Genomic DNA, 23,522 nt, shown 5'->3' on the forward strand with positions numbered 1-23,522 from the left:
AGTTTCGTTGCAGAAATGCGAGAAGTCTTTGATCGCCCCGTTTGCGGGAGAGACTATAATCGGCGCCTGCTGTCGATGCGCCAGGGCACGCGCAGCGCGGCGGCATTTTCAGCTGAGTTCCGGACTATCGCTGCGAAATCAGGATGGAACGACACTGCGCTCCAGGGGGTCTTCAGAGACGGGTTGTCCGAGGCTTTGAAGGATGAACTGGCTGCAGGAGACGATCCCAAAACCTTGATGCCCTGATCGCGCTGCTGGCTATCAAGCTGGACAACCACCTCCGTGAGCGCCGCAGAGAGACGGCCCGACGCCAACCCTCAGCGAGGCCTTCAGCGGCCAGACGGCCAGACGCCAACCCTCAGCGAGCCCTTCAGCGGCCAGACGGGCAGACGCCAACCCTCAGCGAGCCCTTCAGCGGCCAGACGGCCAGACGCCAACCCTCAGCGAGCCCTTCAGCGAAATTCAGTTCCAGTCGCGGTCCCGGCATCAGTGTACCCCCGAGTTCGACCGCGCCCCGCACACCCAGCGAAGAGCCAGTGCAGCCCGGAAGAGCCCACCTCACGCAAACGGAGCGTATGCGGCGAATCAGGACGGGACTTTGCATCTACTGTGGCACAGCCGGTCACGTATATTATCCTCCTGTCCTATTCGGCCAAAAGATATTAGAGTGGGGACCCTGGTGAGCCTTACCACTTCCCCTTCTACCGCCCAGTCTGGCCTACTGCTCGATGCCACACTGGTTCAGGACCAACAACCCCTCAGGCTACAGGTGTTGGTCGACTCTGGCGCCGACAAGAATTTCTTGGACGCCGAACTGGTCGCTCATTTTTGGCCTGCCGACTTTGTTTTGCTGATTCCTGTTGCTTTCCGATTCTGTACTTTTGCCCCGGTGGATTTTTCTGGTTTTTGATCTTTGCACAAACTGACTATGAGACTGCCTGCTGCATCGTGTACCTTTTGAAGGTACGCAATTGTCCAAGTCTGCATTTGGGTCCACCACACTGCAACCCGTGACACATCTATAAGAAATGCTAACTACCATACAAAATGCCAAATAATCTCTGAATTGATAGGAACCACTCAAAGCAGGTACATGAGGCAGACAGGAAATCATCAGGTCAGACGACATGTTCTCACTGTAACAGAATTTAGTACAATATGCACCAGGGAAATACCCACTACACAGCATGCAGGGGCATTCTCCAAAGACTCACTAAGTTATCTCAGTCTCAATAGTAGTTTATAAGCATCACACCTCATATGGTCACATCTCACAGGCATGAAGGCTCTGTCTGTGGTCACACATGCATGTCACATCAGTAATTAGGCATCTCAGCACACAACACAACAGCACACTATAGTGCCTGGGACGGGGGCGGTATATCACCATGGTGGGTGCCAGAGCGTTTCGGGTCCTCTCAGGAGTGCACTCGGGACGGCCCTGAGCTGCATTCCATCCTCCCCATAGCTCTCCATCACTCCTCTCCCTCATTGCCACGGTAACTGGGAATGTGGAGACTGGCCTAAGCTGAAGTGGCCAGAAGTGCATACAGAAATACAGAAACATACACTTCCTTTCACTACCTTAAGCCTCCAAGCAGCTGTACACCGCATAACACAGTCTGAAGTGCATTAATCACTGCAGGTTTGCCACTGAATCTACCGGAACTGAGGCAGAGCAGTGAAAGAATGGGCAGTGATTCACTATGTGCGCTCATATAGACATGAAAACTGTCTGAATTGTCTGAATGATTTGTAAAAAAATTTAGTTTACAGCCCTATCTTCTACAATTACTAAGGCATAAGTACACTTATGTAGTTCTGGAAATGACTGAGTTTTGGTCTGATGGGCACTTCCTTTCTTGAACCAGAATCCACCGTTTGGGCTGTTCACAAAGGCCGATAACAGAATAAGCACAGCAAGTACACGAAGCTGCAACGTTCTGAGAGTTCTGAGAGCTAGCCTTGTAATAACTTGTCACTAGATGGGTTACAGTAGCTTTCTCTGGTCAGAGCGTCACAGGCATCAGCATGAAGGTTGGCTTTTTGTGTATTACTGTTGCTCTACGAGTATCATCAAATTGTCATTGTTGTAGACATCATAAATGGTTGCATGCTTTCAGCAAGAACAGGGACACTGATGTTTCTTATTTTTAAGGGACCTTCTATGTTGTGTAAAATTATGGATTCAGTGTTGGCTTTTTTTTTATCTAAACAATTTTTATAAGGAAAATATAACAAAAGCAAATGAGGAAGCATCCATCGAAAGGCAAATCAACACTCAAGAGAAGTAAAAATCATCTTTTTAAAAAATGAAAAAGAAAACAAGTAAACAGAAAAGAAAACAAAAAATTGAATAATAATAATGACAGCATTGCTACTTTAAAAAAAATATGTATGGAGGGATTGTGGACTGTGTGGTGTATGCGGATTTGTGTGTATAAGTAAGACTGTTCACTGTCATATTTATTTTTGCAATTTCCGTTAAGACAGGCTCTATGTACGTGCATACATACTCACAAAGAAAGACACAGTTATGCACAGTTATCTGATCAATGCAAAATATTCATATTTACAGTATCTGTTCAATGCACAATATTCATATTTAGTTTCTCAGTTCAAGTAATAATATTCATATTTACAGTATCTGTTCAATGCACAATATTTAGTTTCTCAATTCAATGAATAATATTTACATTTACAGATACATTGTCATGTTAGTCCTGTAGTTTTATTTTTACTTTTGGAAGCCAAAATAAACATATTGACGCTGAATGCACCTTAACTAACATAACAACATAGATATGGTTGAGGGTTCAGTGAAAAAGAAATCAAAAACATATTATTTCCACCCGGAATGGGAGCATGAATCTCTTTTCACGTCAGCGAATGAGAAGACTATATGCCTCATATGCCCACAGGCGGTAGCCTTGCCAAAACGTGGCCAAAAAAAAAAAAATTGGTATCACAGGCATTTTCAATCTTATAATCACTCGTGCAGCCAGTTTAAAATTAGAAAATTACTCACTCTGCTGTTTGTGCCACTGTGTGCTTCACATTGAACATGGAAAACAGAAGGAAAAGTAGAAAGTGGTCTGAAAAAGGTAATAGCCAAGCATGGTCAACGTAAAGGTTACAAGACCATCTCCAAAGATGTTCCTGTGACCACTGTTACCAATATTATTAATAAGTTTAAGGCCCATGGAACTGTAGCCAACATCTCTGGACGTGGTCGCAAGAGGAAAATTGAACAGAAGGGTTGCTCGAACGGTCGAGAAAGAACCAAGGAAAACTTCAATACAGATCCAAGCTGATCTTCAAGTTCAAGGTACAATAGTTTCGCACCATCTGTCACTGTCTGAATGAAAATAGGCTCCATGGTAGAAGACCCAGGAAGACCCCACTTCTAAGAGGGAAACACATAAAAGCCAGACTGGACTTTGCCAAAATGCATGTTGACAAGCCTCAGTCCTTCTGACCCGGCTTGGGAACGACTACTCCAGCTCCCCACATCACACAGCCGTTTTTTACACTCAGCTCATCTTCACGAGCAGTGTATGGTGCAAACTCAGTCCCCTCTTGCTCTGGCAGCCAACCTCTCTGCACCATTTCTCTCACTCTTGAGCGCTCTCACTTGTTCTGCTGTCACTGGTGTGATGTCTGATGTGTCCAACATGAGCACTCTCTCCTCTGGCTCTTTGGGACCTGGGTTCTCCGGCAAGGGTAGGCGACTCAGGGCGTCAGCGTTGCCGTGGTATTTCCCTGCCTTGTAAACGATGGTGTACTCGTATGCCATCAAAATCACGGCCCAACCTTGGATTCGGGGAGGGACACGATCTGTGGGATTGCTTTCATCTCATTGAAAAGTGACAAGAGGGGTTTGTGATATGTCACAATTGTAAATGGATGCCCGTATAGGTATTTGTGGAATCTTCAGACTCCAAAGATGACTGCAAGCCCCTCCTTGTCTCGTTGAGAGTAGTTCCTCACTGCTAAGGTGAGCGTGCGGGACATGAATCCTATAGGTCTCTCTGTTCCATTAGACATGCGATGACAAAGCACAGCACCAACTCCATATGGTGACGCATCACATGATAAGACAGTGTCTTTTTCTGGGTTATAATGGGCCAGCACCTTTGCGGACTGCATCAGTTGCTTTGAGTGCTCAAAAGCTGCTTCCCGTTCATCTCCCCACTGCCACTTTGTCTGTTTCCTCAACAGCTTGTGGACTGGAGCTAGGACTGTTGATAAGTTTGGCAGGAACTTATTATAATAATTAAGCAGTCCTAAATACGCCTTTAGCTCGGTCACATTGGAAGGTGTGGGACCCTCTTGGATTGCTTTTACTAGGGATTGGGTAAATATCATTTACCAATAAATAATAATAATAATAATAAATGTGATTTTATCCATAGAAATAGCTATACAAAAAGGCGAAATAAATGTTGTGGTTGCAATTGCCGTCGTAGATGTCAGAAGGAAATATCACTGACAAAAGAAAGTTTGCTCTCATTGCAGTGGTTTGGGCTGGAAACGAGCTGTAAGAGTGGGAGATGCACAACACTGCCTACTGATTGTAGATAAGATCACTGTGAGGATGCTTTCCATAGAGGATTTCAGCTGCATGCTCCCATATTACTGAAAATGCTGTAGCGCTGCTATAAGCTATAAGTGCATATCAGCGTATGACGAGTGCTGTGTGTGTTGTGTTGATAGACGCGTACCACTGGCTAGAGCTGGAAGCCAGCTAATTGTTAAATGGTCTACTTACACCACTATATCACGAGGTTCAGAAAATGTAAGCCCGCCTATGGTTAATTTTATTATGCAAATTCATTTATCTGAAGGTTTCTACGACGATGATCGTGACCACGACATTTATTTTGCCTTTTTGTATAGCTATTTTTGCGGATAAATTATTGCATTCATTCAATTATTGAATTCATTATTTTATTTTCTGTTAAAAACATTTCATTCATATCCAGGGAGATAGCCAACTACTTGTACGTTACATGACGTTTGTAGTCATTTACTAATATGATCGCATTTCAGGCTGGAAAATGAAGTTGACACTGAAAACTTGTACGTAGGCCTACTCTTTTTACACCCAGGAAATGTATCAGGCATCAATAAAGGAACTGATAAAGAATCGGATCAATAAACAGAATCGGTAATGGAATCGGTATCAATAAAATCTTATCAATTCCCATCCCTAGATTTTACCTTCTCATGTACTGGATGTAGGCCCATGGAGTCCACGTTGTGCCCCAGGAAGATCGCCTCACTGCCCATGAATGTGCACTTGCCCCTTTTCAGACGTAATCCAGCACTGTCCAGCCTTTTCAGTACCTCAGCCAGTGTCTGTAGGTGATCCTGGTCGTTGTGCTCGGTCAAAAGGATATCGTCCAGGAAAACTACTACGTTGGGTATTCCTCGCAATATTCCCTCGATGGTACGCTGGAAGATGGCAGGACTTGAGGAGACTCCAAACAGTAAGCCATTGAAAGTAAACAGACCTTTGTGTGTGTTTACTGTCACATTGTCATGTTCCGGTGTTCCTGTCTGCGTTTTCCCTGTTGGGCCGCCAGATGGCGGCACTTCTGTTTTGTGTCCTGTTCCCCCCTGTTAATTGTATTATTGGTTGTCTCGTTATCCCATCATTGTTCCCACCTGTGTCTTGTTATCCCCTCCTTCTGGTTTGATTGTTTTTTGAGTTCACCTGTGTCTTGTTACCCCTTGTCTATTTAAGTTCTCTGTTCCCTTGACTCGGGTGCTGGTTCCTTGTGTTTGTTACCCGACTTACATGTACCTGCCTGCTTGTGTTTGTTTCCAATCTCTGTTTCAGACCCTTTGTACCTGCCTGTGTTTTTTACCTGTTTGTGTTTTGTTTCTGACTTGTATTTGTTTGACCTACCTGTTTGTTTGAATTACCCTTGTGCTCTGCCTGCCTGCGTTCTGCCCTGACCGTGTTCTGCCCTGCCTGTATTTGTGAGTCCCTCTTGTTTTCTGCTTTGTTTAGTTATTTTTTGAGTTTGTGGTTTTGCCCATTGTGGCCTTGTTTGTTCCCTGTTTGTTTACCCGTTAGTAAAGTCTTTGTTAATTTTCCCCTTTTTGAGTTTCGTGTTTTTTTTCCCACTCTGCGCCTGGGTCCCAGCACCCGAACCGTCACAGAAGGAACCAGCCAGTTTGGGACCCAGCAGAGGTTTTTTTTTTTTTTTTTTTTTTTGTTTAAAATGCCATCGGGGTGGTGGGAGCTTGAACCTCCCAGTGCCCGGGGCGGGCGGTCGCGGAGGCGCCGTGGTCGGGCTGCCTCCCGGTCGGCCAGACCTCCAGCTGATCAGCCGGCGGATCCTGACCCTTTTGAGGGGTCTCGGCTTGCGATCTTCCCAGGGTCCGGCCTGCGGGGGTCCCGCCGGTCCCGTCCGGCTGCCCAGCCGGGTTCCCTACAGCTGTGGTCTGTGTTCCTGTCCCCTGCCCAGCCCAGATGGCAGGGCCCTCGGCCTGCTCCACCCCAAGTCCCAGAGGGACCTTCACGGCCTGCTCTGCCTCAAGTCCCGGAGCGGCCATCACGGCCTGCTCTGCCTCAAGTCCCGGAGCGGCCTTCACGGCCTGCTCTGCCTCAAGTCCCGGAGCGGCCTTCACGGCCTGCTCTGCCTCAAGTCCCGGAGCGGCCTTCACGGCCTGCTCTGCCTCAAGTCCCGGAGCGGCCTTCACGGCCTGCTCTGCCTCAAGTCCCGGAGCGGCCTTCACGGCCTGCTCTGCCTCAAGTCCCGGAGCGGCCTTCACGGCCTGCTCTGCCTCAAGTCCCGGAGCGGCCTTCACGGCCTGCTCTGCCTCAAGTCCCGGAGGGGCCCCCAGAGCCGCCTCGAGCCCCGGAGAGGCCCCCAGAGCCGCCTCGAGCCCCGGAGAGGCCCCCAGAGCCGCCTCGAACCCCGGAGAGGCCCCCAGAGCCGCCTCGAGCCCCGGAGAGGCCCCCAGAGCCGCCTCGGGCCCCGGAGAGGCCCCCAGAGCCGCCTCGAGCCCCGGAGAGGCCCCCAGAGCCGCCTCGAGCCCCGGAGAGGCCCCCAGAGCCGCCTCCAGCCCCGGAGAGGCCCCCAGAGCCGCCTCCAGCCCCGGAGGCCTCGCCTGCTCTGACCCTTCCGCGGAGGCCGCCTGCTACACCCAAGTTTCGGGCTTTACTTGTGCCTCGAGCCCCGGGGGGGCCTCCGGAGCCGCCTCAAGCCCCAAGGGAGCCTCCGCAGCTGCCTCGAGTCCCGGGGGGGCCTCCGGAGCCGTCCAGAGCTCCGGAGAGGCCTCCAGAGCCGTCCAGAGCCCCGGAGAGGACAACGGTCCCATCTGTTGTCCCGCAGGGCCCGCCGCAGACTGCTCTGGCCGCCCCGCAGGCTAAGCCGCCTGCCTTGCCCCCTAGCGTTCGTGCTCCCCCTGGCGTTCGTGCTCCCCCTGGCGTTCGTGCTCCCCCTGGCGTTCGTGCTCCCCCTGGCGTTCGTTCTCCCCCTAGCGTTCGTGCTCCCCCTAGTGTTCTCGCGCCTCCCAGTGTCCGTTCTTCCCCTAGTGTTCTTGCTCTCCCTAGTGTCCACACCTTGCCCCCTGGCGTTCGTGCTCCCCCTGGCGTTCGTGCTCCCCCTAGTGTTCTCGCGCCCCCCAGTGTCCGTTCTTTCCCTAGTGTTCTCGCTCCCCCTAGTGTCCACACCTTGCTCCCTGGCGTTCGTGCTTCCCCTGGAGTTTGTGCTTCCCCTGGCGTTCGTGCTCCCCCTGGCGTTTGTGCTTCCCCTAGTGTTCTCACGCCCCCCAGTGTCCGTTCTTTCCCTAGTGTTCTCGCTCCCCCTAGTGTCCACACCTTGCCCCCTGGCGTTCGTGCTTCCCCTGGCGTTCGTGCTTCCCCTAGTGTTCTCGCTTCCCCCAGTGATCGTCTCTCCCCCGGTGTCGTCGCTTCCCCCAGTGATCGCCCCTCCCCCGGTGTCGTCGCTTCCCCCAGTGGTCGCCTCTTCCCCGGAGTCTGTCCTGCCCCCAGTGGTCGTCCCTCCCCCGGTCTCGTCGCTCCCCCCAGTGGTCGTCTCTCCCCCGGTGTCGGTCCTTCCCCCAGTGATCGTCTCTTCCCCGGAGTCCGTCCTCCCCCCAGTGGTCGTCCCTCCCCCGGTCTCGTCGCTCCCCCTGGTGTCCATTCTCCCTTTGGTGTTCGTCCTCCCAACCGTGTGTCCGTGTGTTCCCCGGCCCCCCTGTCTAATTGTCTGCCCGCCTGTTTGTCTGTTGGTCTACCCGTATGTGTGTCAGCCAGTTTGTTGGCCTGTTTGTCTGCCCCCCAAGCCGTCAGCCCATCGGCCAACGTGTTTGCCCGCCTGTCTGCCTGTCTGTCAGTGTGCCAGTCCGCGTGTGTTTTGTCTTGTTTGCCTGTGTGTCAGTCCCTATGTCAGTTGTTGGGCTCCCCCCTCGCCTTCCCTGTCTGCCTGTCCCTTTGTGTGTCTGTCGGTGTCGCTGTGTGCCTCCCCGCCTGCTTGTCCCTGTGTCTGTCCTTGTAGGTCTCCCGATTGTGCCAGTATCTGGCAGTCTGTTTCCCCCTCAGTCTTGTCCAACCCAGTCCAGTGTTGTCGTGCCCCGTCTCAGTCCTGTCCTGTATGTCTGCCTTGCCCCTGTCCAAGTCCCCCCTGGTTTCCTGAGTCCCCCCTGGTTTCCTGAGTCCCCCCGGGTTTCCTGAGTCCCCGTGTCGCCGGAGTGCGGGCCCTGAATTTCCCCGTGTCGCCCGGAGTGCGGGCCCTGAATTTCCCCATGTCGCCCGGAGTGCGGGCCCTGAATTTCCCCGTGTCGCCCGATGTGCGGGCCCTGAGTCTCCCCCGTGTCGCCCGATGTGCGGGCCCTGAGTCTCCCCCGTGTCGCCCGATGTGCGGGCCCTGAGTCTCCCCCGTGTCGCCCGATGTGCGGGCCCTGAGTCTTCCCCGTGTCGCCCGATGTGCGGGCCCTGAGTCTTCCCCCGTGTCGCCCGATGTGCGGGCCTTGAGTTTCCCCCGTGTCGCCCGATGTGCGGGCCCTGAGTTTTCCCCGTGTCGCCCGATGTGCGGGCCCTGAGTTTCCCCCGTGTCGCCCGATGTGCGGGCCCTGAGTTTCCCCCGTGTCGCCCGATGTGCGGGCCCTGAGTTTCCCCCGTGTCGCCCGATGTGCGGGCCCTGAGTGTCCCCCGTGTCGCCCGATGTGCGGGCCCTGAGTGTCCCCCGTGTCGCCCGATGTGCGGGCCCTGAGTTTCCCCGAGTCCTGCCCAGCCCTGAGTCTCCCCGTGTCGCCCGGGTCCTGCCCAGCCCTGAGTCTCCCCGTGTTGCCCGGGTCCTGCCCAGTCCCGAGTCCTGTTCCCCCGTCCGAGTCCAGTCCCGAGTCCTGTTTCCCCCGTCCGAGTCCAGTCCCGAGTCCTGTGTCCCGTTCCAGTCCTGTGTCCCGTCCTGTTTCTGCCCCGAGTTCCCCTCCAGCCCCGAGTCTTGTTCTTGTCCTGCCCAGTCCAGCCCCGAGTCTTGTCCAGTCCAGTCCAGTCCTGTTCCTGCCCCAGTTCTGTGTCCAGTCCCTGTTCCTGTCTGAGTCCTGTTCCCCCGTCAGAGTCCGGTCCAGAGTCTTGTTCCCGTGTTCTGTCCCTGTTCTTGTCTTGTCCAGCCCTAAGTCCTGTCTCCAGCCCCCACCCTCTGTTGACTCCCTCCCCGGGTTGGCCTCCTGGGACGTCAGGAGCCGTCCCTTGGGGGGGGGGTACTGTCATGTTCCGGTGTTCCTGTCTGCGTTTTCCCTGTTGGGCCGCCAGATGGCGGCACTTCTGTTTTGTGTCCTGTTCCCCCCTGTTAATTGTATTATTGGTTGTCTCGTTATCCCATCATTGTTCCCACCTGTCTCTTGTTATCCCCTCCTTCTGGTTTGATTGTTTTTTGAGTTCACCTGTGTCTTGTTACCCCTTGTCTATTTAAGTTCTCTGTTCCCTTGACTCGGGTGCTGGTTCCTTGTGTTTGTTACCCGACTTACATGTACCTGCCTGCTTGTGTTTGTTTCCAATCTCTGTTTCAGACCCTTTGTACCTGCCTGTGTTTTTTACCTGTTTGTGTTTTGTTTCTGACTTGTATTTGTTTGACCTACCTGTTTGTTTGAATTACCCTTGTGCTCTGCCTGCCTGCGTTCTGCCCTGACCGTGTTCTGCCCTGCCTGTATTTGTGAGTCCCTCTTGTTTTCTGCTTTGTTTAGTTATTTTTTGAGTTTGTGGTTTTGCCCATTGTGGCCTTGTTTGTTCCCTGTTTGTTTACCCGTTAGTAAAGTCTTTGTTAATTTTCCCCTTTTTGAGTTTCGTGTTTTTTTTCCCACTCTGCGCCTGGGTCCCAGCACCCGAACCGTCACACACAATACCCTTGGACGAGGAGTCAAAAAAGTATCTGGTGGTATGCGTGACTCATGTCCAGCTTGGTAAATTTCTATCCTACTAACAGCCTAGCAAACAAGTCCTCTACTCTAGGGATAGGGTATTGCTCAAGCTTGGATACACAATTTACCGTCATAGTCTCTGCAGATTTGAGCAGTGTTATCTGGTTGTAACACTGGGACTATTGGGGCAGCCCACCCGGCATACTTGACTGACTATTATTATTGTCTGGCGCTCCAATCGGTCGGTTTCTGCCTCTACTTTAGCTCTCGTGGTGAATTACACTGGTCTTGGTTCGAAAAACCTAGGGGCTGCTTCTTTGTCCACATAGATTTTTGCAGGGGGGCCATTAAGTCGGCCCAGATCCTCTTTGAAGTCTTCGTGTTGACTGAGCACCTCTTGTAATGTCAATTCCCTGACATCATTCACATGATTTACAGGCCCCCAATCTATGCCCACTTGCCTAGCAGACTTGGTCCTGTTCCTGTGACTACCACCACCGGTAAGTTCTTAACAGTCTCTTTGTACTGTACAGTAACCTCTACAGTGCCCATTGTCTCTACCGGTTGACCTGTGTATGTCAATGGGCGTGGCTTAAGTTCTGGTACTCTGTCCCCATTCCACAGCTTAGTGTACTTTGACCTGTTCATCCCTGTAACGCCACAACCTGTATCCAGCTCGAACTGTCTTTCCACACCATTCACTCTTAACCTTTTTGTGAAAGGTTCTTCTTCGGAAGTCCCTGCTTCCTTAATGTTATACATTGTGAAAACATCTGAGGACAGCTCAAACAGTTGAGATTTTTAAATGAAGACTAAAAACATACATTTTTTGCCTTGCCTTTACCTAGGAACAATTCTATTTTATTTTATCACTTTTTATTTATTTTATCACTTTATATTTCTTACATTCACTAATACTCTTCTTACTTGATTTTATTTTATTATTTTATTGTATTTTATTTTTTTATTTGTGAAGTGCATTGCATTGCAAAACCTTGTACGAAATGTGCTATATCTCATAAAACACACGTTTTCAATGTACCAAAATGCCAAGTTACTCACACATACAAGACCAGTCCAGGCCTGCCATTAAAAGTATTGATATCAATTTGTATTGGTATGTATGTATTTCGCTGCCCAGCCTTTCTGTTGTGTGAATGATAGTATGTTTCTTGGTATAAGTGTGTGTGCGTAAATGTGAATGTAACATGCTGCGAGGGAAATGTCCCCATGGGGATAAAGAAGTTCTCTATGTATGTATGTATGTACATACGTATGTAACTTGGCATTTTTGTACGTTGAAAACGTGTTTTTTATGAGATATAATTTCTTTTTGCAAAGTGTTTTATTATGAGAGTGAGAAATGCGAAGTGACCCCGTAAGAAACGGTTGTGGATTATGGCTATCCTTGTGTGAATTTGTACAGTCTGATGAGCGTGTACCGTTTAGCAGTTTCGGTTTGCTATATATGTAAAACAGTGGCTGTGACAAAGGGTGCGGTGGCGTAAGTGTAAACGCATCAAAAACGCAGGTGAAATATGGCCAGTGTATGTACTCACGGATTTGACGGCCGTCCAACGAGCCTTGATTGAGAAAAGAATCAGCAAGCCCGTAGAATTAGAGCTGCCTAGGTCGCAACTTGTGCACCCTGCTGTCCTGCTCCGTTGTCTGTTATTTCGCGGAGATGCACTTTTAGTGTTTGTAAGGTTTATAAGGCATTTTGATAGGCTTATCTGCAGGTGGGAATCCTCTTCGCTGTTTTGCTAAGCTAGAACTGGAAAACCTGATAGTGGAGAATAGGAGCAGATGCATATGTCCCAGCAGGCTTTGCATATGAGAAAATAACAACAGTGTGAGAGAAATTAGGATGAAATGATGAAATTGCGTAGTTGAAACAATATGTTTTTATCAGAATGGGCATGTAGGTGAAGGTTAACATGATCACAGACCATAGTGCAAAGTAAATGAAGTGACCATGAGCGAGCTAAGTTTTGTTGGAAAACATGGGAGCCACAGTTCTACCCTTCTGAGGTGTCTCACATTGTAGTGGGACAGCTGCAGATAGGATTGATTGTTTACCACCACACTCAGTTAAATTGACCTTTTATCACACCCTTTGTGCTACATCCTCTCCCTTTGGTATGCAGTATCCTCTACCCCCTACTTCAGTCCAACTTCCCCACACCTTGTTTCTCCCCCCCCCCCCCAATGTCTGATTACCTCGCCCCCCCCTTTCCCATGATGTGTTTAAGATATCCTCCTCTCCCTTTGATATGCAGTATCCTCTACCCCCTACTTCAGTCCAACTTCCCCACACCTTGTTTCTTCCCCCCCCCAATGTCTGATTACCTCGCCCCCCCCCCTTCCCCATGATGTGTTTAAGATAACCATTTGGCCCTTTGTTTCCTTGAAGGAACAGGGTATAAGTATTCACTGTCTCCGTCATTTGTCGGTTCTGTGTTTATCTGTACTTGGGTAACAGACCCACTAGTTCCTTTGCTACATTAAACGACCTATTTTGAAACGAAGACGTTCCTGCATTTATTTTTCTACTTACGAAAGTACGGCGGAATAAATTGAACTCTTAAAAATTCCACATTAAGTTTCCTTATCGAATGGTATATATAACAGTCGGTATAAATCATTAACCATTAAAGTGGAGTATTAAATAACGTGTGAAATCTATTGCACTTATGTGCTTTTTTCATGTTCAGTACTAGTAGTTATAATTATGAGTGAGTCATGATTTTAAATGTAATGTTTTAATGGGGAGTTGCAGAACGTACATACGCAGTAATTGTTTGTATGTGGCTAGATAGAGAACAGGGCGAGGTAACACGAATGTAGAAACGTGGCGTTTGCCGATAAGAAGGTTTTGTACGGTAGCCAAGTGAAGAAATATAGTTAGTAGCAATGGCACAGTGGTGAACTGGTGTAACTTTTTAATAAAAGGAATACATTTGCCGTCATGAAATGCATATGGGTGGCCGTGAGTGAGTTTTGGTCAAGCAAATATAAGCGTAAGAAAACGTTAGTGTAAAAGAGGAAATTATCTGCCTCAGGGCGAGGCGGGATTCAATCCTTCAAACCCGGATTTCGTTTTTAATTAAACGATTAAGAGGTTGTTACTTATTCTTTTATGTTTTATAGGAAATCATTCCTATTACTAAATCAAATTAATTGGTTTGCAATAGTGAGGCAAAATATACAGTGGAGTGATTATATTAGGCAGAGATTACTCTATATTTCATTTCTTTTCAACTTTATTCAAGACTCATCTTAAAAAGAGGTCCATAGCAGGTAAAATTAGGGTTGGGTATCAAGAACCAAATTTCCAAGAACCGTCGATTCGGTAAGGCACGTGCATTTCGATCCTGCAGTTCGGTTCCTAACTTATGCATATTTCAGTCGCGCTCCCGAGTGAACTGCAGGGAGCATTTTACAGTCCATAAAAGCTGCACTTGTCTGCCAAGACCAGCTACGCGGAACTAACGTCACGTCATTTGTTACGCAGTACGTCAACAAAGTACGCGAGAAGAGACACTTTTTACCGTTTAAATCTGTTTACATCCTGGACCATGGCTGACCGCAGCAAACGCTCGAAAGTTTTGCTTAGCTTCATTAAAAAAGATAACGACACAGCAAAATGCAACACCTGCAGTAAGGATATTTCGTGCAAGGGAGGAAGCACCTCCAATATGTCGAAGCATTTACTTTAACACGGCGTGAATCTGATGATACCCCTTTTCCACCAACGCGAACCTGGGCTGGTGCTAGTGCCGGTTCGCAGTTGAATATAGCGTTTTTTCTCGATATAATTGTGCCGCCGTGTTAACACATTACTACGGTTGCGGGTCAGGCACTCTTCACGGTAAGAAGAAATGTTAGGATAACGCTTCCGATTTTGCTTGTGTCTAAAGTGCTGCGACGGAAACAGTGACAGATTTACCAACTAGCCACATCTGTCCAAAATGTAGACAAGTCAGGCAGTTTTCACGGTCGGGAAAAATTTTATGGCAACGTCTCACGCTCAGGTACAAAACAGATGAGCTGACATTCGCTTTTTATATTGAAGGTAAACGAATGATGTATACAAATTATTTTAATTTATTTTTTGTTATATTTTTCCATTATTCATTTAAATAGTTTTGGTTTGTAATTGTTTTTGTTGATCATTCCTTATAAGAAAGAGTAATATTTATTTTTATAAATGAAGGGAAAAAGAAACCTTGCTGTCACAGTTGACAGTTTACTGATTATAGCCTAAATGTTCCAAGAATAAAGGTAGGTTAATTTTTGTTCTTGAAATATTTGTTCTTTTTTTCTCTCCAAAAGGTCTTCTAGTTTTCCCACTAGGGAAAAAATAAGGTTGGCTGACCTTACAATTCATATATGTATGTGTTTGTGACAAGTGGTTCTTTGTTTCAAGCTGTTTGTTTATAGGGTAAACGGACATGGAACAACGCAGGCACATTATTATAAAAAAAATAGCGAAAAAGCGTCCGTCTATTGGCAACCTGTCCAAATTCCTCCTTCTGCTGAACGAAGTGAGAAAAGAGACTGGCTCGCGAGGCTAAATTCGTCCTAACACTGGGTACTGGCTTCTGATTGGTGCGCGAGAACCAGGGGTTTTGACTATAGACATGCATGAACTAGGCTTGACGGCACGGGTTTTGCTTGGTGTACCGTCCGACTATGGGTAAGATGGTAAGAGTCATAACTGAAGTGGTGATATCTGGAATTCACGTTTTAGATAGTCAAAACTGAATTGTAGATATCTTTAATTGGAGTTATAGAACTTAGTGGCGAAACTAGTCGAAATCTAATTAGAGACATCTTAAATGAGCGTTTTGACTTGTCAAAATATAATTAGAGATATCTTAAATTAGCGTTTTGACTAGTCATAAATTAATGACAAATATCTGTAATGTGAAACCGCACAGGTTATTAGATGTTAAAATGGCTTGCCATATTTTGGCTAGTAATATCTTAGATTCAGTTATCCAAAAAGATCATTTAGATGTTGTCAGGATTCTGCCTTTTTCTGTTTGTTTTTTCCTTTTCTGGGCCACCAGATGGCGGTACTTCAGTTTGTATTTCAGTTTGCTCCCTCTTTAGTTACCCCTGTGTTAATTGTATTATTGTTTTCAGTTATTCTGTCATTGTTTTTCTTTGTGTCTCGTTATCCCTCCCTGCTCTGGTTTGATTGTGCTTTGAGTTCACCTGTGTCTTGTTATCTTTGTGGCTATTTAAGTTCTCTGTTTGCCTGACTTGGGTGCTGGTTCCTTGTGTTCTGCCTGAGAGTATCTGTCCGTCTGCTTCAGCCCGCATTGTCTGGCCTTGTTTTTCTTACCTGTTTTCTGTTACCTGTATGAGAGTTAAGTCTTTGATTGTATTTACCTTTTTGGAGTTCCTGGTGTTTTCCCCACTCTGCGTTTGGGTCTTGGTCCCACGTTACCTGACATATCTTAAATCGCGAGGAATGACTAGTCAGAATTGAAATGGCGATACAGTATCTGGAATTCATGTTTTGGATAGTCAAAACTGAATTGTACATATCTTAATTGGAGGTCCCATACAACTGAATGGCGAAAGTGGCTTCAATCTTACTAGCAAAATGTAATTCGAGATTAAGTTTTTTGATGAGTGAAAATGCAGTTGGATATCTTAAATTAGCTTTTTGACTAGTCATAAATCAGTTACAGATACCTGCAATGTGAATCTGGTCAGGCTATTAAATGTTTGCGACACAACACCTTAATTAGCACTACAACAGGCACAGAACACAAACTAAGATTGGGGAACTGGCGCCCTCTAGTGTGACGGTTGGATTCAGGTAGGGTTGTTATTTCCCAAAAATATATAAAAATAATTGGCACCCCTAAAGATTCTTATAAATAAAATCAAACTAAATCTACATCAAGAGAAACTCTTGTCGCTTCCTGTTTCACTGGAGGATTAAACTGAGAACCTGCTTGTGGAACCCATTTTTCATCTTTGCCGCAGAGAAAGACAAAGAACAGACGAACAAAATTAAAATGGTTGCTGACCTTTGAAAATCAGGCCAATGGATCAAAAAATAAACTGAAGATGCTAGTTACTACTGTGAGGGCAATAATGAAGAAGTTTAAAACTGCTGGAGGGCAGCATGGTGGTGTGTGTGAGTTTGCATATTCTCATCCCATGTCTTCATGGGTTTCCTCCCACAGTCCAAAGACATGCAGGTTAAGCTAATTGGAGACATTAAATTGCTTGAATGTATAAGTGTGTAAGTGCATGGTGTGTGTGCCCTGTGATGGATTGATGACCTATTCAGGGTTTTTTCCTTCTTCTTGCCCAATGCATGCTGGGTGAGGTTCCAGCCCCCCTCACAACCATGTCCAGGAATATGATGTAGGATGGATTTAAGGATGCACATACTGAAAAGAAAAATACGGTGGTGGATCTTTAATGTTATGGGGCTACTTTGCTCACACTGGTCATCGGGCCTTTGTTAAGGAAAGCAGCATGGCGAACTCTACGCAAGTACCAGGACAATTTAGCCCTAAACCTGACTGCCTCTGCCAGCTACTGAAACTAGTGGATCTTTCAGCAAGACAATGACCCCAAATTCACGTTAACATCCACAAATTATAAGGTTAATGATGCAGAAGCATCATTGTGCAATGGCTACAACAGTCTAAAGACTGCTGAACTCCCTGAAAACCTGTGACTCAATTGAACAGCACAGCCCATGAGCACGGATCAATAAAGACATCAGGATCTGGAAAGATTGTGGGTGGAGGAAGAGTCTAAGATCCCTCCCAATGTGTTCTCTGGTCTTATAACACGTTATGTAAAAAGGCTCAGTGCCATTATCCCTGCAAGGGGAGGGTGCACACAGTACCAAATACAGGGGTGCCAAAAGTTGTGATGCACAATTTTTGTAAAGAAATGTGTCATTTTGGTAGTTTCCATTATATCATTAAATATATTCCGTATGTTGGACAATGAAAATATACCTCAGCACTGGTAATTCTTATATTGAACAGTCTTAGTAGTTGTTATCATGGGTGCATAATATTTTGGAAGGAATTGTATTACTGTACAAGTTTATGGCTCAGTTAAATTCCAGATTTGTCACTGTCTGTTCTATGAGATTTGATGTATGTGTGTGTGTGTGTGTGTGTGTGTTATAACAAATTCAGACCAATTTAAACAGAATGAACATGCTATATTCACGGGAATCTATTCGAACGGAATTTATATATTACAACAGAGGCAGTTGTCCGGTTTCCAGGGAAACAAATCCAGAAAACGTGCCAAAAATAATAAGTCCCGAAACCAAAATTAATGCATGAGTGCAAGAATCTTCTTTCCTCTCCAAAAACAAATAATTAAGCAATGCATTGCATTCAAAGAAGCAAAAAAAATAACCCAAAAAGCTTCGGCTCACCCTCCTGATGCAGTAGAAGAGAATTTTTTTTAAAACGTAGGTTCAGCAGGTTACTCGTTTTCGTGTCTTGGAGCTGTGTTGAATAATTGTAGATTGAAAAAAATACAATCCAAACAAAAACGCCAACAAATCTCAGGATTCTTGATTATTTTCTGCTGACTCCCCTTTACTCCATTCTCCGTTGCTACCTCTTGCCCCCAATCTATTTCAAAAAACCTATCACCTGGCCCGTCACCACCTGTTTGCTGCTTGAGCGCAACTCTTAAAGGGCCGGCATACAAATTTGCGATACTTGGCAAAGGACTCATTATCAATACATACATTGAGTATATCAGTAGGACAAAATGCACAAATAACATAATATGGTGCGTACATATTTTAATGCACCAAACTTAATTTAATTACCTTTTTGTGTTACACGTTTACATTATGTGGCCCTCACAGTGTATTATTATGTCTGTGCGTTATCATGTTCTTCTTGTGTGTATTTACAGGTCGGCCAATTTGGGTCAGAACCCACTTGTGAATCTGATCTGGTGTGTTCAGGTGTCCTGAGACAGGGGGCGCTGTTTCTAAAATGAGTTCCTCAGAGGAGACCGAGACTGACGATGGAACCCACGGCCCTGTGAGAAAGAGGTAAAAATGCATGAATCAGAGAGTTAATGTGCTGTGAGTAAGAGCTGCATTAAGAGGATGAGTTTAACTGGAAACTCTGTCTCCATGTGCTGTGAGTTAGAGCTGCAGTAAGAGGATGAGTTTAACTGGAAACTCTGTCTCCATGTGCTGTGAGTTAGAGCTGCAGTAAGAAGATGAGTTTAACTGGAAGCTGTGTCTCCATGTGCTGTGAGTTAGAGCTGCAGTAAGAGGATGAGTTTAAATGGAAGCTCTGTCTCCATGTGCTGTGAGGTAGAGCTGCAGTAAGAGGATGAGTTTAACTGGAAGCTCTGTCTCCATGTGCTGTGAGGTAGAGCTGCAGTAAGAGGATGAGTTTAAATGGATGCTCTGTCTCCATGTGCTGTGAGTTAGAGCTGCAGTAAGATATGAGTTTAACTGGAAGCTCTGTCTCCATGTGCTGTGAGTTAAAGCTGCAGTTAGAGTGTGAGTTTAAATGGAAGCTCTGTCTCCATGTGCTGTGAGTTAGAGCTGCAGTAAGAGGATGAGTTTAACTGGAAGCTCTGTCTCCATGTGCTGTGAGGTAGAGCTGCAGTAAAAGGATGAGTTTAACTGGAAGCTCTGTCTCCATGTGCTGTGAGGTAGAGCTGCAGTAAGAGGATGAGTTTAACTGGAAGCTCTGTCTCCATGTGCTGTGAGTTAGAGCTGCAGTAAGATGATGAGTTTAACTGGAAGCTCTGTCTCCATGTGCTGTGAGTCAGAGCTGCAGTAAGTGGATGAGTTTAACTGGAAGCTCTGTCTCCATGTGCTGTGAGTTAGAGCTGCAGTAAGAGGATGAGTTTAACGTGAAGCTCTGTCTCCATGTACTGTGAGTTAGAGCTGCAGTAAGAAGATGAGTTTAACTGGAAGCTCTGTCTCCATGTTTGTTCACAGGGTCTGGGTAGAGAGGGCAGGGTCACCTGTACCCAGCTGTCTGTCTATGAAGAGTGATCATTCAATGCATCTTCCATACAACTTCAGAGGAGATTTCACAGGTGATCAAAGGTAAGGAAACATGTTTATACTGACACTATGGTTAAATAAAACTTAAATCTCAGTGGCTACTTTTTGGTTTAGTGGGGTGTATGATAGCACATTCTCGTCAACATGTGTGTATTAACTCATTTTAAAGTGTCATGATGTGTTTTATATCACATTCGGATGTGCTGTGAGTTAGAGCTGCAGTAAGAGAATGAGTTTAACTGGAAGCTCTGTCTCCATGTGCTGTGAGTTAAAGCTGCAGTAAGATAATGAGTTTAACTGGAAGCTCTGTCTCCATGTTCTGTGAGTTAGAGCTGCAGTAAGAGGATGAGTTTAATTGGGAACTCTGTCTTCATGTACTGTGAGTTAGAGCTGCAGTAAGAGGATGAGTTTAACTGGAAGCTCTGTCTCCATGTGCTGTGATTTAGAGCTGCAGTAAGAGGATGAGTTTAACTGGAAGCTCTGTCTCCATGTGCTGTGAGTTAGAGCTGCAGTAAGAAGATGAGTTTAACTGGAAGCTCTGTCTCCATGTTTGTTCACAGGGTCTGGGTAGAGAGGGCAGGGTCATCTGTACCCAGCTGTCTGTCTATGAAGAGTGATCATTCAATGCATCTTCCATACAACTTCAGAGGAGATTTCACAGGTGATCAAAGGTAAGGAAACATGTTTATACTGACACTATGGTTAAATAAAACTTAAATCTCAGTGGCTACTTTTTGGTTTAGTGGGGTGTATGATAGCACATTCTCGTCAACATGTGTGTATTAACTCATTTTAAAGTGTCATGATGTGTTTTATATCACATTCGGATGTGCTGTGAGTTAGAGCTGCAGTAAGAGAATGAGTTTAACTGGAAACTTTCAAATTCAAATTCAAATAGCTTTATTGGCAGGAAATACATAGGTACATATTGCCAAAGCATCATAAATCAATTCAAAATACATATTTACAGTGGAATACTAATAATGAACATTCTATTAAAATAAATAAATAAATAAATAAATAAATAAATAAATTCTAAAAAACAAAATTATTATTATTATTATTATTATTATTATTATTATTATTAATAAAATAAATAAATAGATAATTATAATTATGTACAATGGTCACTCAGTGTCCCTCAGGTTATGGCAAACTGAGACATATTGAGCCGCAATTGGGGCTGTTGGTCCTTGTCCTAATAGGACTGCACATTTTTTGTTCTTTGATAAAGAATGGAAGTTTTGTATAATTTCTGAGAATTTTTGGTAATATATTTTTCTAATATTTGTATATTTTGTACAATTTAGGAGGAAGTGCATATCTGTCTCAACCTCTCCTGTCTTGCAGTGACCACATATTCGTTTTTCTTTTGGTAGCCATGAATTTCTGTGTCTGCCTTTTTCAATTTCAAGGGTGTGGTCACTGAGTCTGTATTTGGTCAGGATCCGTCTCTGCTTTGTATCTCTGACAGAGAAGAGATTCTCTGCTGGAGTATAGTCTTTTTTCAGGGTTCGATAGCAATTTAGTCGACTTTGTGTTTTGGTTTCTTTATCCCAATGTTCCAAATACAAATTTTTTGTTTGTTGCATAATTTGGGTTATTCTGATTTGCGGCTGGTAAGCAGTGCTGGTCTGAGCGTGATGCAGGTTAGTTTGGGTTATAGAATTAGTAAGCTTCAGTACCAGCTGACTGAGGGGACTCTTTTCTGGGTTCAGTTCTTGGGATTTTAGCGCTTTAAATTGTAGCGTGTTATTGGGACTTGATTTGAGATGTATCCAGAATTTTAGAGCTCTTTTTTGTATATTTATTACCAATGGGAATCGGCCTAATTCTGCCCTACATGCGTTGTTTGGTGTTTTCCTTTGTATTTGCAAGATATTTCTGCAGAATTCAGTATGTAGGGATTCAATTGGATTCTTGTCCCATGCAGTGTAGTCTTGCTGACTGAGTGGACCCCAGACCTCACTTCCATAAAGCGCAATAGGCTGAATTACACTGTCAAATAATTTGGACCAGATTCTAATTGGGATATTTAGTTTGAAAAGTTGTCTTTTTATTGCATATGTTGCTCTTCGAGCTTTTTCTTTTAATGCATTTACTGCCATGCGGAAACTTCCTGATGCAGCGATTGTCAGACCAAGGTAGGTATAATTCATAGTGTGCTCTAGGGCGGTGTTACCTAGAGTTAATTTGTATCTGTTTTCCTGACATCTGGGCTTCTTTTGAAAAATCATGATTTTTGTCTTTTTAAAATTTACTGCCTGGGCCCAGTTCTGGCAGTATTGCTGAAGAAGATCTAGGTGTTGCTGTAACCCTTTTTCTGTGGGTGACAGCAGGACCAGATCATCTGCATAAAGCAAACATTTGATTTCTTTGTCACACAGTGTGAGACCAGGAGCTGCAGACTGTTCCAACAACACCGCTAACTCATTAATGTATATATTGAACAATGCTGGACTGAGGTTACAGCCCTGTCTCACACCACGTCCTTGCGTGAAGAACTCTGTTCTTTTATTGCCAATTCGTACCGCACACTTGTTTCCTGTATACATAGATTTAAATATGTCATAAACTTTACCCCCTACACCACTTTGAATAATTTTATAGAATAGGCCATGGTGCCAAATAGAATCAAAGGCTTTTTTGAAGTCAATGAAACATGCAAAAATCTTTCCATTTTTTGTTTGGTGTACATGTTTATTTATTAGGGTGTGTAGGGTGTAAATATGATCAGTTGTACGGTGGTTTGGTAGAAAGCCAATCTGACTCTTACTCAAGACATTGTGCTCGTTAAGGAAGTTTAAAAGTCTTGTATTAAGAATGCTGCAAAATAACTTCCCCAGATTACTGCTTACACAAATGCCTCGGTAATTATTAGGGTCCAATTTGTCTCCACTTTTGTGAATCGGGGATATAAGCCCCTGGTTCCAGATGTCAGGAAAGCAGCCAGAGCTCAGTACCAGGTTGAATAACTTCAGCACAGCCTTCTGCAGCTCAGTAGTGCTGTGTTTTAGCATCTCATTTCTGATGCTGTCAGGACCACAAGCTTTTTTTGGTTTTAAAGACTGGAGTTTTTCAGTCAGTTCTAGCAATGAGATTGGGTTATCTAATGGATTTTGATTGTTTTTAATTGTTGATTCAAGGTGGTTTAGTTTGTCTTTAATTATATTCTGATTATATTTTAAGTCTTTTTGCGGGATATCTTTGTATAGATTGTCAAAATAGTCTTTCCAAATGGTTCCATCTTGTACAGCCAATTCTTGTGGTGCTGTTGTGCTCAAGTTATTCCACATATCCCAGAACTGATTTTGATTGATTGATTCTTCAATTTCGATTAGTTGTTTATTGATGTAGCTTTGTTTCTTTATTTTTAGGGTTTGTTTGTATTGTTTAAGTATTTCACAATACTTGAGGCGTAAATCTTGGTTATCCTGCTATTTATGTTTTTGGTTTGATATTTGTCTCAGTTGTTTTCTTATATCTTTGCATTCTGAATTAAACCATTTTTCAGTAGGTTTTTGTTTCACATTTTTATGCTTTGTTTTTAGAAGGCTGGCATCAATTGCTGCTTTGTAAAAAATACAATTAATGTCATTAACTGCCAGATTAATTCCTTCATTATTATTCTGGTAATGTGTGTTGTTAAAAATGTTAATAGTGTTAGTTAACTCATTTGAACTGATTGCTTTGATATATTTATCTTTGCTGTCTTGTGCCCATCTGTATGATTGGGTGAGATTGTAGAGCTTACTGGGCTGTTTTTCAGATTTTTTTCATATGTACAGTTTTTTTCAGGAACACATTTATTTGATTGTGGTCTGAGAGGGGAGTTTGCTGCCTGACAGTAAATGCACTGATAGAGGAGGGGTCCATGTCAGTGATTGCATAATCAACTACACTACACCCAAGAGCTGAAGAATACGTGAACCGCCCTAAGGAGTCCCCTCTGATCCTGCCATTAAGGATATACAGACCTAAGGCTTGACAGAGATGCACTAACTCTCTTCCATTCTTGTTCACTATTTTGTCTGAGTTGTCTGAGAAACTCTGTCTCCATGTTCTGTGAGTTAGAGCTGCAGTAAGAGGATGAGTT

The 23,522-nt window shown here is 45.2% G+C and overlaps 1 protein-coding gene across 1 annotated transcript in view; it reads left to right on the forward strand.

Moving 5' to 3' along the window:
- Positions 1–17,845: 17,845 nt before the first annotated feature.
- Positions 17,846–23,522, forward strand: part of LOC118218881 (NLR family CARD domain-containing protein 3-like) — a 159,616-nt gene continuing 153,939 nt past the window's right edge. Inside the window, exons 1-3 of the mRNA XM_035401607.1 lie at positions 17,846–18,448; positions 19,358–19,468; positions 19,987–20,097. Of these exons, the coding sequence (XP_035257498.1) occupies positions 18,390–18,448; positions 19,358–19,468; positions 19,987–20,097 (281 nt within the window). The 5' untranslated portion in view covers positions 17,846–18,389. The remainder of the gene's footprint in view (positions 18,449–19,357; positions 19,469–19,986; positions 20,098–23,522) is intronic.

The sequence above is a fragment of the Anguilla anguilla genome, chromosome 19, assembly GCF_013347855.1.
Source record: "Anguilla anguilla isolate fAngAng1 chromosome 19, fAngAng1.pri, whole genome shotgun sequence".
Classification (NCBI taxonomy): Eukaryota; Metazoa; Chordata; class Actinopteri; order Anguilliformes; family Anguillidae; genus Anguilla; species Anguilla anguilla.